The 19,377-nt window shown below is 34.1% G+C and overlaps 1 protein-coding gene across 1 annotated transcript; it reads right to left on the reverse strand.

Annotated features, from left to right (window-relative positions):
* Nucleotides 1-4,536: 4,536 nt before the first annotated feature.
* LOC111061457 (probable RNA-directed DNA polymerase from transposon BS) lies at nt 4,537-6,441 on the reverse strand. The gene has a single exon (XM_022349146.2). It carries the CDS (start codon nt 6,439-6,441, stop codon nt 4,537-4,539), a length of 1,905 nt encoding a protein of 634 aa, XP_022204838.2.
* Between the last annotated feature and the right edge of the window lie 12,936 nt (nt 6,442-19,377).

A 19,377-nucleotide genomic window follows, 5' to 3' on the forward strand; every position in this document is an offset into this window, starting at 1 on the left:
TCCATATAAAAAATGTTTGTAATAGACTCAAACAGGTATTGGCCAAAATGTATTATATAAAAGATTTAATACCTAATAAAGTGAAGAGGATGATGTATATAGCCTTGGGAGAGTCTGTTATGAGATATGGATTGCAAGGTTGGGGATTTGCTAGCAATGTTTATCTTAGGAGAATATCTTCGGTACAGAGGAAGATTTTACGTTTGGTCAGCAATTCTCAGGGAGATATTTCATATGACAACCTTTTGAATAGATGCAAGGTTTTGAATATAAAAGGTATATTTCTGTTTACTTTGATTTTAGAAAATTACTTCTGCAAAAAATATTTAGTTATGAAATTTAATCGATATGATTTGAGGAATGAGAGATATGTTGTACCATTTACTTCGAATAATCTAGCCAGAAACACCTTAATCTACATTGTACCGAGAACTTTCAATGATTTACCCGATAATTGTGCTGAGTTGGTTAATATGCGCCTGTTGAAAAGAAATTTGAAGATTTGGTTGAATAATTACACTTTAGATTAACATAATGTAACTCATTATTAATGTATTGTATTGTTGTAATTCATTCAGTTCTATTTTTTGTATGTAAGTTCAGGTTGACTTTATATTATAACACTCTTTAGATTTTTGAGAGCTGAGCCAACAATTAAGATGTAACATAATGTAACTCATTATTAATGTATTGTATTGTAATTCATTCAGTTCTATTTTTTGTATGTAAGTTCAGGTTGACTTTATATTATAACACTCTTTAGATTTTTGAGAGCTGAGCCAACAATTAAGATGTAACATAATGTAACTCATTATTAATGTATTGTATTGTTGTAATTCATTCAGTTCTATTTTTTGTATGTAAGTTCAGGTTGACTTTATATTATAACACTCTTTAGATTTTTGAGAGCTGAGCCAACAATTAATTAATTAATATTATGATAATTTTAACTGTTAAGTAAATTCTGTAAGTAAATTTAACAGTGTAATAAACTGATAAGTGTATTTAACTGTTGAGTAAAAATAAAGTTCACTGATTTATGTATAATTATATTTGAATTTACATGTTTTGTATAATAGTACCTTGTCAAGCAGCCTCTTTGAGGTTCGCTTAAGGTAGCTTATTTATTCAATAAACGTTTTTTCTATTCTATTCTATTCTATTCACACAATTGGTGGATGAGGATGAGCAAGAACTTTGAAAGAAAAACTTTATATACTAGTGACCCCCTGTGTTGGAGAACTCGCTCATGAACTGATCTTTGATCAGCTTTGACGAGTTGCATGATCTTTGAAATCAACAGCTTGTGATTATTATATACAAAGTTGGTGAAAATTATGAAAACAGTTCAATATTCATTGTACAAGGATAATTTGACAGTAGGTTTCATTGAGAATCCTATTCAAATACAAAAACAATCTACTTTTCTGTCGTTTCAAAATTTTGGTCTGCCATCTTCGATCCACCATATGAATCCAACTTAATTTGATTCCAATTTCAGATCTTTTAATGGGAAGGTGGTCATGTGATACATTATTTCGATACAGAATTTTGAGAGAAAACTAATGGGGAAAACCGCACATCGATATCTCAAACCGATTATCAGCGAATATATCTAGAATCGTATTCAGAGAATTGTTGAATCTAACAGTTTTTTTTTGTAAGAAGCAATTTACATGATGTACAGTAGAGTGTATATTCTATACAAAGCGAAAAGCATATGTGGGATAGTGTTTATTTATCGAAAATATCATTCACTATTCAAACATTCTTGAATCATGAATGTGCGCTAAAACATTCCAATAAATCGACATTCAAGATTTCAAATGAAACATTAAATGTTTCATAATGTTTTTACATTTTAAAAACAACATCCAATTAAGGCTACATTGATATATAACATTTTCTTTATAATCATGTGCTTTCTAAAGCCGCTCCAATAACGAACAATATCACATTGATGAAGGACAATATTTAATCTAGGTCTATTTAATGGAACAAAGATACTAAAGAGTTCGATTATATACGGAATATCTAAATGATTACGGTATTCAAAATTTTAAATAGAACAATATTAATTATATGAAATCTCGTCTGTTCTTCAATGACATTATTTGAAAACTAACTCTCAGACACCACATAGAATAGTCATACGGACATGAATGGCCATACTTCTTGTAATACATGAATCTGATGAATTTATTTTGTATGCGTTCGATACTACTAATATATATATCACTTGATAAGGACTTCAAACAACTGCACAATACTCAAGTCTGCTTCTCACTAAAGCCAGATACAGCATCTTGATTAAATCAATGTCTTTGAAGTGGCTAACATTTCTCATATAAAGCCTAGCATCTTATTTGAATTATTTAGGATGTAATTAATGTGATCTCTGAAGGTGAGAGATCTGAATTATTTAGAATTAAAATAATTATTTATTATTTTGAATTATTTAGGATGTAATTAATGTGATCTCAAGGTGATTTAGGTGATTTGAGGACACCCAAATCCTTAATCACATGAACTCTCTCAAGATGCTTTTCTAATAATTTATAGTCAGCAAAAATCTGCTGCTGTCTAGTGAAAACAATAAATTTACATTTCTTCGCATTTAGTGCCACACTGTTTCTCTTACTCCAATTATTCAAACTGCCCAAATCCTCCTGTAAGATCTGAGAGTCCTGATCATCCTGTATAGTTCCATAAATGTTAACAAACATCATCTGCATAAATAAGACAATTACTGTTTTTAATACACTCTGGAATGTCATTTACACTCTGGAAAGTAAACGGAACAAAAGAGGCCCAAGATTACTCCCCTGGGGTACACCTGAACCACTAGTAAAACATTTTGATCTGATATTATTGAAATACACAAAGAATAAACGCTGACTAAGGTATGAGTGGAAGGAGGAAACCATTTTAGGTGTGAAACCAATAAAGGCAAACATTTTCTGCAGAAGGATCTTGTGGTCAACCTTATCAAAAGCTCTGAAATAATCGAGGTAAGTTGTATTTACACATATGCCTTCATCAAGGTGACTTGAAATGCGATTAGTAAATAGGAGCAGATTACTGACAGTTGATCGCTTTTTATAAGAAAACCATGCTGACTTTCCGTAATAATGTTTTTAAAATTATTGAAAATATGCTGAAACAGAACATAGTACTGTACTCGAATACTTTTGCAGATGTATTCAAGTTGGATATTGGCTTGAAGTTCTTCAAATCATTTAATTTTCCACCCTTAGGAGTGACTTTTGCCTCCTTTCACCTACTCGGAAACTTGTTTTTTTTCGGATGGACAGGTTGAATAAATAATGTAGAGGCTTAATCAATGTTTTCCCACAGCCTTTTATAGGGGGGGAATGCTATCTGGACCACATCAAGATCTTTTGGGTTTTAGGTTTTTGATAGATTCAGCTTCTTCACCCTCAGTAATGTTTCTTATATCAATAGAGTCTAAGACACCATTTATTTTGAAATCGTTATGGGACCTACAATGTTGTCGAAAACAAAGTGAGTAGGCTACTGTATCATTATCATAAACAGACGCAATATGATCATCAAAATTTGATAATGCTTGACATACTGTACCATAATTCTCTAGCAGGAATCTTTCCATTGTTAATTTCATATTCCCAATTCAGATTGTGTATGAATTGAAATTATTATACAAAACGCGACAGCTAAATATTAATTTTAATACACTATTTCAACAGATACAAGAACTAGTATTTGTTCAGTTCTTCAGTACTTCTTTCAGAGTGTGATGGCATATGGCATCACCTTGTGGGGTGGTGCCTCTGAGGTAAAAGATATACTGCTCGTGCAGAAGAAGGCCATCCGGATTCTTTGTGGGGCTGATTTTTTAACGCATTGTAAGCCTCTTTTTGTGAGTGAAAAGATTCTCACTGTATTCAATTTTTACATTTACATGTCAGCTATAAAGGCATTCCACAGTGTCTGTACTTTGCCTACCAGGGGTGATGTGCATGATCATGGCACCAGAGGCAGGCTGAGGCTGGACCTGCCATATTGTAGATTGGGGAGGACCCAGAGCAGCCTCATCTACCAGCCAGCTAAAATTTTGAACAAGCTGCCAGTATCAGCCAGTACTCTGCCAGAGACAGTCTTGAAGAGGAGAGACTGAGGGCTTTCCTTCAGGAGAACCCCTTTTATTCTATGAGGGAGTTTTATGATTGTGATCCTCAGACTGTAAGTAGCTTACTTCTTGCATTAGTCTTGCTGCTTCTTCTGCTTGCTGCTTTTTGTGTTTGATGTGTTTTTTGTTCTTGACCTGTCTTATGACAGTTTTTTATGTTCTTGACTTGTTCACTTGTGGCCATACTTATGACCAAGCCATGAACAGAAACTCATTATTATTATTATTATTATTACCTTATATACCTATATACCTTATATACCTCCTTCTTCATCCATTACCCACATCTGTGGGATCGATGGCATCATTATACAATAAAAACAACACTTTCATACTCAAGTCAAGATCAAGATGGCAGAAAGTGACTAAGTAGTTAAAATTTGAGTCAGATCATCACTCATGTATTCACGCACTTCATAGTAGGCTCTGACTCTCATAAATCCGGTCACCACTCTCTCAAAATCACGCAAATCCAACTGCTTCACTCCTGCAGGCAGTCTATTGAAGTAGCGTAATGCTGCACTCCCATAACACACCTGCGACCTCTGAAGACGTACCCTCGGGATGTCAAACAGCTCTCGATGCCTAGTGTTGTGATGGTGCACATCATTCCGAGTCAACAAACCATGCTGACTCTTCTTTACATGCAGCAGGCAGAAAAGAAGGAAGTGGCTGACAACTGTCATAATACCCAGTCTTACAAAAAGGGGCTTGCAGTGTGCTCGATGTTCGCTAGCAGTTATAATCCGTGCAGCCCGTTTCTGCAGCTTAAGTACTTCCACCACCCTTGCTGAATGACCCCACATGAGCAGACCATAGGAGATATGGCAGTGGAAAAGTGCATGGTAAGTCATTACCAGATATGCCTCTGTCACATGTCCCCTCAGCTTCAGCAACAAGAAACAAATTCGCGACAGCCTCCTGGTCACTTGTTGGATGTGGCTAGCCCAGTTCAGTTTTGAGTCCAAGACAAACCCTAACAGCTTTACAGGGTCCTGTTCAGCTGGCAGGCTGCGAGACAAACTGCAGATTATGTTTTGTGTCTTGTTCTCATTCAACTGAAAGCGATTTGCCTGGAACCATGAGGTTGAAGATTGGAGATGCTCTGCTGACAGTTCTAGCACATGCTGTAGGTCCACTCCAGATGACAATAAGGACATATCATCAGCAAATAGCAGAGTCGAGCCGTTGTTGTCCAAGTCATTTATCATTATGATAAACAGGATTGGTCCCAGTATTGAACCCTGTGGCACTCCAAAATTCACAGGAAGTGGGCTGGAAGAAGCTCCTCCAAGAGACACCACTTGTGCCCTCCCAGTCAGGTAGGAATTCAATAGAGACAAAGCTGAGTCCACAATCCCATAGTAATGGAGCTTATCAGACAAAATTCCATGGTCAACGCAGTCAAATGCTCTGCTTAGGTCACAAAGAGTCAGTGCTAGGGATTCACCATCCTCAAATGCTGAACCAATCCGTTCAGCAACCCGATTTACTGCACCAAAAGTAGACCTCCCTCTGCGAAAACCGAATTGCATGTTTGAAAAAAGGTTATTCCTCTCAAAGAAGTCCTCAAGTTGGGGCTTGATGACTGCTTCAACCACCTTACCAAAGATTGGAGTGATGGATATAGGCCTGTAGCTGTTTAGGCTCTGGTGGTCACCCTTCTTGTAAACCGGAGTGGTTCTAGATGTTTTCAAGAAGTCTGGAAAGATAGCAGTCCTCAGGCAATCATTAACTGCCACAGCAAGTGGATCAACAATTTCCTCAATCACCTCACGAAGCATGAATGCAGACATTCCATACACATCAGGACTTTTCAATGGCTTGAATGATTTGACAATCTTCCTCAGGGCCAATGAAGTGATGGGGCGGAAGAAAGAGAGGTGTGCATGCACTGCTGGAACTCGTGCAGCCAGTAGTTCAGCAGGGTCTGCAGCAGCAGTGGGCAGTTCACCTACAATGCTATTCACTGATTCAATGAAGAAATCATTGAATGCATCCGGACTCGCAAACTCCAATTTTCTCACTGGCAAGGAACGATGAGAATTTATAACATCCCAGGCTGCCTTACAGTGGTTTGGAGCATTGTCAATTTTGGCTGCTGTTGCTACCTTCCTAGCCAACTCAACTTGCTTCTTGTAGATGGATTTAGCACGTCTATATCTCCTCCTGTCACCATCATCACCACCTTCACACCTATTTTTTAGAGCCAACATAACTTCCTTGATCGCAGCAAGATCATCATTATACCACTCCTGATGACTCTTCATACGGCCCTGTCTCTTCTGTGGTCGCCGAGAGCTGTATGTCTTGAGAATTTCTGGTAAAAATTTATCAAATTTCTCCTGGAAGAATTTGAAGAAGTTCCCAAGTAAACCAGTGTCACCTGGTATATTATTTTATTTTATTATTAGTACTAATATACTAATACTAAACTTACTTGAAAATTATATAGGCCTACTATCAAAACTTGTGAACGTCATGCGAAGAAAACACAACAGGCATCAAATCGGATCAAGCCTACAAACAAAATCACAAAACTGCGATTTCACACAAAGTAGAAGGAATCTTGTATCTTTCTTCTCTGTGGATTTCATGGATCCATTACTTGACACCTTGACAGTCAAAAGGCTACAGAGATATCGATATGCTCTGTACTATCGACTATCGAGGGTTGATAACGGGTATCGAACTGTCGATGGTCGATCACGCACGATCATCGTCAAACGTCACAGTTCAGCATTCTTGGCCTTAGTTGAAATTCATTTTTTTTTCTTATTTACATTCAGTTTTCCTTTTGAAGGTGAATAATAATAATTATTATTTATGGTTTACTATGAATTAAATTTAAACTTTCTATCTAGATATTCGAATAGTTTGAAGTGACCAACAGACAATGTCGGCTGAAGTTAATATTATTTGTAGGTTATGTGGACTTTCTTGTGAACAATCTATCCATATTTTTGATAAACTCGCTTCTGTTAATATGTTGCAGTATAAAATAATGCAATTGTTAGATATAAATGTGGGTAAAAGTGACAATTTGCCTCATTCTGTGTGCTTATCCTGCGTGACCAAACTGGATAGTATGTGGTGTTTTAAAAACATGTGCCATCAAGTGCAAATCAAACTCAGGAAGATGAGAGTCGTTTATGAATCAGTCTCTTCTAATTGCGATAGATTGAACTCTGAATTCTATAGTGAGCTTTCGAATCAAGTAAATTTGGAAAATAAAGCACAAAAATGCATCTCATCTACAAAAACTAGTGCTTCAAATTCGTCAACTTTTGCTGATTTATTGATAAAGGAGGAAGACGTTGATGTACTATATCAACATCAAACAGTATTTAATAATATTGAAAGTGCTTTTGTATCTGTTTATGGCAAGGAAGAAGTTCAAATTGGTGATAAAACTGCATCACAATGTAACCCACATTCGGAGGATGATAGTGAAGGAAATATTGAAGACAATTCAATGTCGATGGTTGATGAAGAAAATACTGATGTAAAATGCAGTTTTAACATGGATGTTGATGACTATTTTAAAGATACTGAAGATAATATGTTTGATTCAAGTAGTGTTCTAGAACAAGATGACACAAACAATGGGAATTCAATCGAAAGTACTTCTTTGGAAGCTACTTCTAATACAGAAATCGTGCAGTCCTTTGAAGGCCACTATTACAGGATGGAGGCAAACATCAACTCAGACCTATTGTGCAATAGGATTCCCTATTTAATTAACAAATCTCAGATGGGAACCAAACACATGATATACACTGTTTCTCACGATTCATCAAAATTCACTAGTGAACATGATTACTTGATTGATAAATTGTATATTAAATTGGAGATGTTTGATTTAGAGAATCCTAATGCTGTTCGAATACTAACTGAATGGTTGAATAATCTTTTGAATGGCAAAATATCATTGATGCCCTACTATTTCAGCTGGCTAGATAATAGTGAGCTTAATGTTGGATTCAAATGTATTATATGCAAGAGAATAATTTCTAGTAACAAGAGATGTGTAATGAACCATATTGCAGATCATCTACTCTGGATTTGTCCAGTTTGTGGCAGGTTTTTTAGAATTCAAACCAAATTGAAGAATCATTTGCTTCAACATTTATCGCCTATTTTTAAATGTTCAACATGCGGTGAGAATCTTGGGAGTGATATTGAAAAATATAAAGTGCACAAACGTGGTCATTATAAGTACAGATGTACGCCTTGCCAGTTTGAGTGTTGTGATGAAGAAAAGTGGTTGATGCACTTGGAAAAGGATAGGAAACATAGTGAATTATGCTCTTCAGATTGCAGTTTGTTTTACGACAGCATTGACAAATTTCGAGATCACGTCCTGGCGCTTGCAACTCTGGGAGGTTATGTTTGTGGCGCATGTGGAATGGCCTATCATTGCGAGGAATATTTGAAATTGCATTTGAATGTGCATGGTTTGGAGCATGGCAGTAAGACTACTTGTGAAGAAAGTTTAGAAAACAATGACACCAGCTTTAAAAATAAACTTGATATCTTGAAAAACTCTAGCAGTGAGGAACATTTTGATATGCTGAAAAAAATACTAGCAAATGAAATTGAACCGGAGGAATTTCAAACTTCTTCTACAATGCCGGGTGGCAGAGTTACTACTGCATTTATTTGCTTCAAATGTTGTAGGAGCTTACAAACTGTAAAGAAATTTAAAAATCATATTGAGAACCACTTATCGATGACTTGCTATGAGTGTAAGCAGTATAAGAAAGGCATTAGAAGATTGAGAATGCATTTTAATTCGTGCTCTTTCAAGAAAAGAAAGTGTGTTAGTTGTAGAAATGAAATATGGCTGAATACCAGTAAAGAATACATTGATCATTTATCTTTGCATCAGAAAAGGAAGATTTGCAACTATTGTCAGGTGGTTATAGAAAACACATGCAAGCTAGAGCGACATATTGAATCACATAAAGAAACGAAAACTTGGTTCTGTGGCATTTGCAATGAATTACTGGTTGTGGCATGCAAATCACTAGACAGTTTAAAACGTAGGCATATGGAAGATAAACATCCCGAAAAATTGGATAGATGCATGTGTGAGATATGTGGTGTGTATTTTACATCAAAAGTGAGATTAGCTTTGCATACAAGTAAAAAACATTTATTGAGAAAGACTGTTGATAGGCCCAATTTTATCTGTGCTTATTGCAATAAGAATTTTTACAAGAAACATTCACTTATTACTCACATTCAGACACATATGAATGAAAAAAGATTCAAGTGTGCGATTTGCAAAAAAGGTTTCAACCGGTCATCCTCTTTGCAAAAACATCAAAAGGACATGCATTCTGTTAAAAATCATGCGTGTAATTTGTGTGACAAACGGTTCACATATCCTTCAGCTCTGAAGGATCACCTGAGGAGGGCTCACACATTATGCAGGTAAGTTATCTCCTTCTAATTCTATTTAATCTTGACACAAATTGAATGAAAAAGACTAAGAAATTGTCAAAAAACCACAAATTTATTGATACTTAGAAAAAATCAATTGATACAAATTCCTCCTCGTTGTAATATTTTTTTACAGTTCTCACCAACCTTAAGGTCTTTACAGCTTCTCACGAGTAGCGTAGCTAGAAATACGTCTTCGGAAGACGTAGTAGTCCTATCTCTCAGTGTTATTCATTCTGTTCAGCTCACACCAGCTTAGCGCAGATTTTTAACATTGTGAGATAGGACATCTAAGTATTTCGGAAACTTATTTCTAGCTATTCTACGGTGTGAACAAAACCTTCAGGGGGAATATTTATCTTTGCAGACCTCAGCTTGAGGTGAAACATAGTGAAGTGGCGGATGTAGGTAGGAAGCATCAAAGTTGAAAGTGTTTAAAATGAGTCAAAGTCGAAATACTTTATTGCAGCAGCTAATTGAGAACATCAATTGCATTACAAATGTCAATGATAGATTGAATCATAATTATTATTACAAGCAGGAAGTCATTACAATAAATTATAAACATTAAAATATACTTATTAGTTTAAGTAAAACACACTCATAAGACATAATCATATGACTAGTTCACCCATAAGAGTACCTAGTTGCTAATCAAGCATATTATCAACTACATCATAGAACTCTTCTATTTCATAAATTGGATTCGTCAACAGAAATCGTTTAACTCTATTCGTGAATATTTTTAATGGTAATTTTTTTATATTCTCAGGCACGGCATTGAAAAGTTTCAGAGAAACATAATAGAACGTTTTCTGAGTATTCGCATAGTGGCAAAACCTCAAGACTAGTTTATTCCTACCTCTAGTATTATAGTTGTGACAAATACCCTGCTGAAGGGTATAGAGTTATAACATAAGAGTTATAATTTACCTTGACATGATTGAGACATTGATAAACAAACACAGCGGAAAGTGTCATAATTTCAATAAATTTGAAGCTATCCCTACAGTGTCCTCTTAAAGGGAGACCACATATTATTCTCACAGCTTTTTTCTGCAGTTTAAATAATCTAATACTAAATTTTTGGGAAGCCCACAATTATGTTCCATAAGATAAATAACAAATGGAGAAAAATATACTATTCGCAACACTGATAGACTTACTCCTGTTCTCAATTTTCTTAACATAAACAATCCCTTATACAGCTTACCCGCCACTTTATCAATATGGTCTTTCCAATTCAGCCTAGAGTCAACATTAAAACCAAGAAAATTATCATTCTCAGACCATTCAAATCATCATTGTTGCCTTAAGACACATTAAGACTCTTAATTTTATCTAAGTTTAAACACAGTAAATTTGCGTTACACCAGTCCTCAATCATCAGTGTAATATTCTCTATGGAGATGATTCTATTGATTGCCAAGGTAGATTTTGTACTTACACAAACTGCCAGGTCATCAGCAAACAAATATCCTTTGGCTGATGGTCCAATTACACTAAGCATGTCATTCACATAATTATATAATGAACAAAACAAAGTTGGGCCCAATATTGAACCTTGAGGTACCCCATAACGAACCGGCAAGTAATTAGAATCAACACCATTAAAAACCACTTTCTGAAACCTATCTCTCAGATAAGACTGAATAAGCTTGCTAGCAGATTCTTCAAAACCATAGAATTCTATTTTTTTCAGAAGAACTTCATGACAAACTGTGTCGAAAGCTCTCGACAGGTCGAATAGTCTTACATCAGTCTGATTTTTATTTTCCAATGATTCCAATAGCTGATCATATAGAGAGATCATCGCTTCAACAGTTCCCATTCCCAACCTATAGCCAAACTTCCTGTCACTGAACAGATTATTCAACTCAAAATACTGAACCATCTGAATATTTAACAACTTTTCAAAAACTTTAGATATAATTGGAACCAAAGAGATAGGTCTGAAACTATTGCAATCAGATTTGCTACCTTTCTTGAATATTGGAACTACCTTTACAAACTTCAATGCATCAGGGAACACAGAATTTAATATACAACTATTTATAATGTGAGTTAACACTTCATTTAGATAATCTATTCCTAATTTGAAAATTAACGTGTTCATACCATAAATATCAGCACATTTGCTGGATTTCATGTTTCTTATGACATTCTCGACCTCAATCTTACTGACTAGTCTGAAACTGAATTTAGAAGAAGGTCTGGAGTTACAACTATTTAGATATTCTGCTGAGCTCTGTTTACACACCTTTTTAGCTACACTATTTACAATTTCATCAATCTTGTCAATAAAAAATCTGTTCAACTGGTTTGAACTTAAATCACTAACAGTACCCTCAAACCGTCGTTTACTGCCACATTCATTCTTTATGATAGTCCATATTGCTTTGCCCTTATTGCTAGATGATATGATAAATTCGTCATTTTTTCTCGTCTAGTTTCCCTGAGTAATGTTCTGAACTTTCTCTTATATTTCTTAAACAATTCTTTAACAGAAAGTATACCAGTGCTCAAGTATGTATCATAGAGGCAGTCGCACAGCTCCTTTATGTAGCTAAGTTCTGGACTATAAATTTTATTCTTTTTAGGTAAAGTGGGCTTAACTGTGACACTTCTGAGAGGAAAGGCTTCGTTCACCACAGACTCAACAGTATTGAGAAAACAATTAACTTTGGACTCTATAGATTGATCAAAGTAAATTCGATACCAGTCAGTGTGACGCAGAAGATTTTTATACTCCATAATGTTTTCCTCCTTCATACTACGCACAGACCGTTTAACCTTTATCCGAGATTGTTTACCCTTGGTCTTTACGGAATCAAATTGTTGCAATATAAGATGAAAAGCCCAATGATCAGAGACCCACGTTTTCACTACATCACAAGAGAACGAATTTGATTTCACATTGGTGAAAATATTATCAATGCAACTACGGTACCCTTATCTCTATTACCCGGTCTGGTTGTATCACTGTAACATGCTTGTAGACCAAACGATAAAAGACAATTTTCCAGGTCGATCACATTCGAGCATCTTTTCTGAAAATTAATGTTGAAGTCACCACACAAGACTATATTGGCATTGTATTTAATCAAATGCTCCAGAGCACAAGCCAAAACATCCAAGAAAATACGAAAGCAGCTTTTGGTATTATCAGTATTTGGCCTATACATAGATACTACAACAGTGTTTTGTTCCTCCAACAATACAGCCGTAATTCAATGATTATTTCCACAGACATATTTTCAACAATACTGATTGTTTTATATGAAACATTATTTTTTATATAAATCAGTGAACCACCATGTTTTCTACAAGGTCTACAATATGAGCTTGCAATGGAGTAGTTACTTAAAGTGTACATATCAATTTCATTTTTCTCCAACCAGGTCTCAACCAAACAAGCTACATCAGTTTTATAATCTTCTAGGTAGTACTCTACTGAATCTAACTTGTTTCTAATGCATTGCACGTTCCAATGAAAAATATTCATACCATTAAGTCTACAGTTTGGCTTGGATGTGAGCCCATCTACTCTTCTAAAAAAGGACCATATGGAAGAGAAATTGGTGAAAACTAATTCGAATCCGAGAGATGGCTTTCCAAAGACTTGCTAATCCTGTCACTAACATATTTCTTACCAAAACTTTCTTAATATTGCATGTATTTAATGGCGTCGCCCATAATGGAGCAGTATGTTTGGACTCATTTCAATACACTCATTATTTTCAACACTCTTAAGCTTGAAGCTACATCCGTTGTGCTTTTAGTACTGTACTTGCCATGGAAGCAGGTGCGGAACCGTGGGGGGGGGGAGAGCGATCATTTTGGAATGGTCAAGATATTAAACAAAACATTAAAAAATACAACTTTTAAACATCATCACTGGTGGGGACTTGATATTTTTACCTCCTTACTATCATAAACAGAACTGTGGGATCAAAAATTTCCTTCCAAACATAATCCTCTATAACTCGTCATTGACAGGACTAAATTTGGATTTGAATTATAGAGAAGTAAGTTTTTATCAGAGTCCTTTATGCATTGTGATAAACTGGATTGCTGACTTGTATAGTGAGATTCACTTCAAACTGTTGGCTTTAGTTGAGTTTTATTTATAAGGAATGCTGATAATTTGAAGTTAATCCCATTGTAGTGTGCGTGAGCACTGGCAATTTTTCTGTAATTTTTTTTGAACCAATTGTTTTAGAAAGACATCATATGATTATTCAATCATGAGCTGATTTCACAGTGTGGATTTAGGTTAGGATCCAACAGTGTTGGATTTATTGAAATAATAATAAATTGTTGCCTTTTAGTTTAGTTCAATTTTTAACATTATACTCTAACTGCAGTACATGTCGGTACCATAAACATAGAAGCAAAACAAGCATCAAGATTTCATTTTAAAAATTCATTGCTGATATTTCAACTTTTATAATTTATTATTGAAAAATACCAAAGAATGTCCTACAGTTTTAATGATTGATTTAAGAATCTTATTATATTCAATTTTCAAAATATACTACCACACTAACAATCATTTTAATGTCAACAATTCAATTTCATCTTAATTCAATTTATGTCTTTTTGTCTAGTTTCAGAATGCCTGGGATCTCATCAGACAGCTAACATGGGGCGTCTGCTGGGAGTCTGTTCCAAAGCTTGGATCCTGGTCTGGAATATTTCTCCTGTAAGTAACTTGATGAATTACACTGTATTATTATTAGTTATATCTACATTTACTATATCAAAGACAGTTTGGCTGTTGCAACTTTCTTCCTCACCGCCGCCATAGATTCCAAATATTTGAATTTTATAATTGTAGCTTATATGGGGTTATAATTTTATTGACTCGATTTGGCAAACTCCAACAATTCTCATGATGTAAAAGTTTCATCAATTACTGATGGTTAGTTTGAGAGTGACTGTCTTGGAAACAAACAGGGAACACTAATTACAAATCATGTCTGATTCTTATTCAATTCTATTAATCTTCTGAATGAGTAGATATGTTAGAGGTTTAAGGGACTAAACATATGAGTAATTATTAGTTTTATTTCAGCCTACGAATCATGTGCATACCCTTTGCCAATGTACCTGATAGATAGTCCAAGTGAGCATCCCAAGATAAACTCTGGTCCAAGTATAGCCCTAACAATTTCAGAGGAGGCTCATTCAAATCCCTAGAAAACTTGAAATTCAAATCAGCTGCCTTGATACTGTTTAGGGATAAATTATTTGCTGCACACCAATCATTAATAATTATCCAGTCACTCTACTACATAGCTCATTTTGTAGCTCAGATTTGGATGCACACTTATTCTCAAACCAAAATCATCAGCAAAGAGGTAACCATCATTATCATCAATATTACGAGATAGTAGATAGTAAGTCATTTAAATAGATATTAAATAGGATAGGCCCCAGTATGGATCCTTGAGGTACACCTTATTATATGAGGGGCATGTAAAAGAAAATAAGGTTCCTTTATTTTTTCCAGTGTAAGGCAATCTTATTGCAATGAATAAGCCAATTTTACATATTTCAAGTTGACATATTTTTCTACACAATTTACCTGTTGAGTAAGGTAATCAACTTCTCAAAACTATTTTCATAGGTAAATAAAGAAGAGCTCAAAGTTCAAAAAAAATCTACTAAGAAGTACGTTACATACACAATTTTGTGGTGCATTAATCGATGCTAATAAGTCTATCTGTATTGTCTATCGTTTTATTTGCCTATCACCACAGACCACATAACGGGGAAGATTATATTAAAGTTATCTTTCACCCTCCAATGTCATAATTGTATTATGATTATAGTATTTTATACAATAAATGAATAAATATAAAAATAAATATATACGTAGTTTATTTACGGCTGTTCGATACACTTTTTTTTAAATTGGATAATTTTTTTCAATATAGTGCAGTGCTTCATTTGGTGGTGTTATCTTGTCGAGGTAGGAACTAAACTAAACTGGCGTATTCTAGTGATGTTATCAACTCAGTATTAATTTCATTCAAAATGTAATTAATTTGTTTATTTTTCAGGGAACATTCAGAATGCCCAGTAACAGCTTGTACATGTAGGTGCCTCACATTGGACGCAGCCAATAAGATATTCATACTATTACATAATATGATAAATATTCTTATATATGTGTGTATGATCATAAATCTATGTTACAATTCATCATAAGTTATGAATGTCAAAAACAGAGATAAACTATAGATTACAATAGTGTTAACAGTGGCAATTTCCTGAAAAATCATATCATGCAGTGTTTGCTGTTTTCCACAGTTAATATTCTCCAAGCCAAGTTGATAATATACCAACAGTTAAGACAAAATATATATGACGGCTGAGGCATAAAACGTATACATTGGGCTTGCTGAGTTGAAACTTTCTATGATTCTCTCTGTAAAAGTAGCTCATCTTCCGTTCTTACTAGTTGAATCTACATATCTAAACAGTCCAATATGAAAATTCAGTATATTCTAAAGATGAAAGCCATGCAAACATACACATTAAGGAAGAGTAAGCATTTATAAGAAGTAGAAAAATCATGAGTATTTTACATTCTACTCTCGTAATCACAAGTTGAACAAGTAGGATAAAAAATTGAATATTCAATTTATTGAAAACGAAACGTACCATTGGAGATGGAAAATTCGTAAAGAATCATGAACCAAGTATAAAGTAGCCTACCGTATTGGATGAATTGAAAGATGATTCATCATATTCTATTATTTGTTAACACATCAATGCCTCAACTCCACTCATCTTGTCATTCATTATACAAGGGCCTCAATGAGAACTTTATAATGGAAGTAAAGCATGAGCAGAATCATACTGGAATTACAAGGTTGGCAGAAGCTTTTCTTGATGTCGATTAATGTTGATTTATATTGGTTTTGCTTCAGGCACCAAAGAATAGACCAATATTTTTATTTATATGTTGAAGCACTCGAATTAAATCTATTGAACATGATTTCTCATGACTTGGCATTCACAGATTTAGTTAGTTAGGTGTTGATATTTGAAAAATGTACGGTATCTGATTATCAATATTATAGTTTTCACAGCATTCTAGTTCATTGTGATCGTTGAAGGGTTGAAGTGAGTTAGTTCAAGTGAATTTTAGTACAAGTATTTTGTGATTATGATGGGCTCTTCTACATTTTCTATCGATGTTTTGCTCCAGTGATAAAATTGAAAATGTTAGTTTTACATTTTAAAAGCTTTGAAGGTAAGGTAATATAAATATGATAAGTCCAGTATTAAATTAATCGATGTTGTTTTTCATTGTATCGCTTGTATCAATGTTACATTATGCACTGTTTGCAATTCATCACTATTCTCTCAAGAATTAGTTTGTTATGAATTTCATGATCTGAAAATTCAAATTTAAATGCTTTTTGAATGATGTTCACATTCCATTTGTTTTTTTTACAATAATTGTTACATTGGAGAGTCAAGCAATTTAATCCATTTGGAAGTGAAAGGAAATCACAGTGCAAATTAAACAGTGGATAGTCACTTTGAAATTCAGTTGCTCAATTAATTTCGGCTTGATACTATAATTTTTAATTTGAGTTGATCAGAGATATGCATTGTATATGATGTTTATATTTCAGTTTGACTGATCTCTTATCACAGTCTCTATCTTATCTCGCTTTCATTCATAAACATAATAATCCTAAATAAGTTGATTACCTTAATGATGTTGAACAATGAACAATACAAACAATTGTCATTAAATCACTATAATGATGATCATTGAAATTTCTGCTTGTGATTGGGAAAAAGTCATTTTGAGAGCCTTGAAATTCGTACCTATTGGAAAAAGTTGCATTATTACTAGAAATTTTGTTACTTGTTTCAAATACCTTTTACTTTTATTTTCTAAAATCTTTACTTTAATTTTATTTTCTTTGTTCACCCAATCCGATGATATTCATTCCATTATCAAGGGTTTGAATTATAAAGAGCAATCAAACAAGAAGAAACACAAAAAAGCTATGAAAAGAAATTTTGAATCTTCATTTTTCACAAAATAAGGATAAGATGAAGGAGTCGGACACGTCATAATCTACAAACTTCATTGAAGAACATCAATTTCTAAAACTAGAGTTATCAAATTGTGATACGTCTGACTTGTATTGAGAAGGCACACTTCAAATTAATAAATTCTGTGAGCATATAACAAAAGCCTGATTTTTATCATCAGCGTAGTTAAATCAAGAAAATTATAATATTCTGTAGAGTATTAAAAAGTGAAAATCTAGATTCAGAACATGTCAAAACAATAGACAAAATTGATTGTTTCAAGCGCCAAAGTGTATAAATACGATACAATGTAGAAAGCAGTACCATTACTGTTTACTATGGTGAAGGGAGTAAGCTGCGTTGGCAGCTTCCCCTTCCACAGCGTCAAATTGAATCACAAATACATAACAATACACATCAATGGATTCGCAATGAAAAATTAATAATTTGCCAACATTAATTATTTGGCTCATTTTTCTTTAAAATCATTTGCTTCAAAGTTAATCGGAGAAAACAAAAATCAAATCGTAAAACCCCTAAATTTTTTCATATGTATAATTTTATCAAGGAAACTGTTTGTTTTATTGAGAAAATGAATACGACTAATATTGCAGTCAATAATGTAACGAATCGAATGACATATCATAGATCTTTCCCCGATTAATGGTTACAGAGATAATTGATTTCCGGTTTACTGTTTACTATGGCAAAGAGAGTCAGCCGCGCTGTACCGCGTCGGCTGTTTCCCCTTCCACGGCATTGAATCAAATCGCAAATACGTAACAATATACATAAATGGATTTGCAATGGAAGTGACTACATTAATTATTAGGCTCATTTTCATTTTAAATCACTTGCTTCGATGTTAATCGGAGAAAACAAAAAAAAAATTGCTACCCCCTAAATTTTTACATATATATTATTTTATCAAGAAAATTGTTTGCTTTATTGTAAAAATGAATATTACTAATATTGTAATCCATTATATAACGAATCGTATGGCATATAATAGAACTCTTTCCGATCAATGGTTACTGAGATAATTAATTTTCCGTGATTACCTGCATTTTTTAACTTTGAGGGTGGCTAGGGGGGAAAGCTCCAGGGGGATTTCTTGGGACTTTTGGGAGAATGACCCTCTGGGAGGGTTCTATCGATGGTGAGGGATTCAGCTTTTATTTAATTTTCGGATAGAAAAAACCTTTATAGACTGGGCTATAAGTCTATTTGTATTGTCTATCGTTTTATTTGCCTATCACCACAGACCACATAACGGGGAAGATTATATTAAAGTTATCTTTCACCCTCCAATGTCATAATTGTATTATGATTATAGTATTTTATACAATAAATGAATAAATATAAAAATAAATATATACGTAGTTTATTTACGGCTGTTCGATACACTTTTTTTTGATTGGATAATTTTTTTCAATATAGTGCAGTGCTTCATTTGGTTGTGTTATCTTGTCGAGGAAGGAACTAAACTAAACTGGCGTATTCTAGTGATGTTATCAACTCAGTATTAATTTCATTCAAAATCTAATTAATTTGTTTATTTTTCAGGGAACATTCAGAATGCCCAGTAACAGCTTGTACATGTAGGTGCCTCACATTGGACGCTGCCAATAAGATACCAGCGATGGGAGTTACTAAATAATAACAGCTGAAATTGTGTCTCGCTATTGAAA

Source organism: Nilaparvata lugens, unplaced genomic scaffold (genome assembly GCF_014356525.2).
Source record: "Nilaparvata lugens isolate BPH unplaced genomic scaffold, ASM1435652v1 scaffold5918, whole genome shotgun sequence".
NCBI lineage: Eukaryota > Metazoa > Arthropoda > Insecta > Hemiptera > Delphacidae > Nilaparvata > Nilaparvata lugens.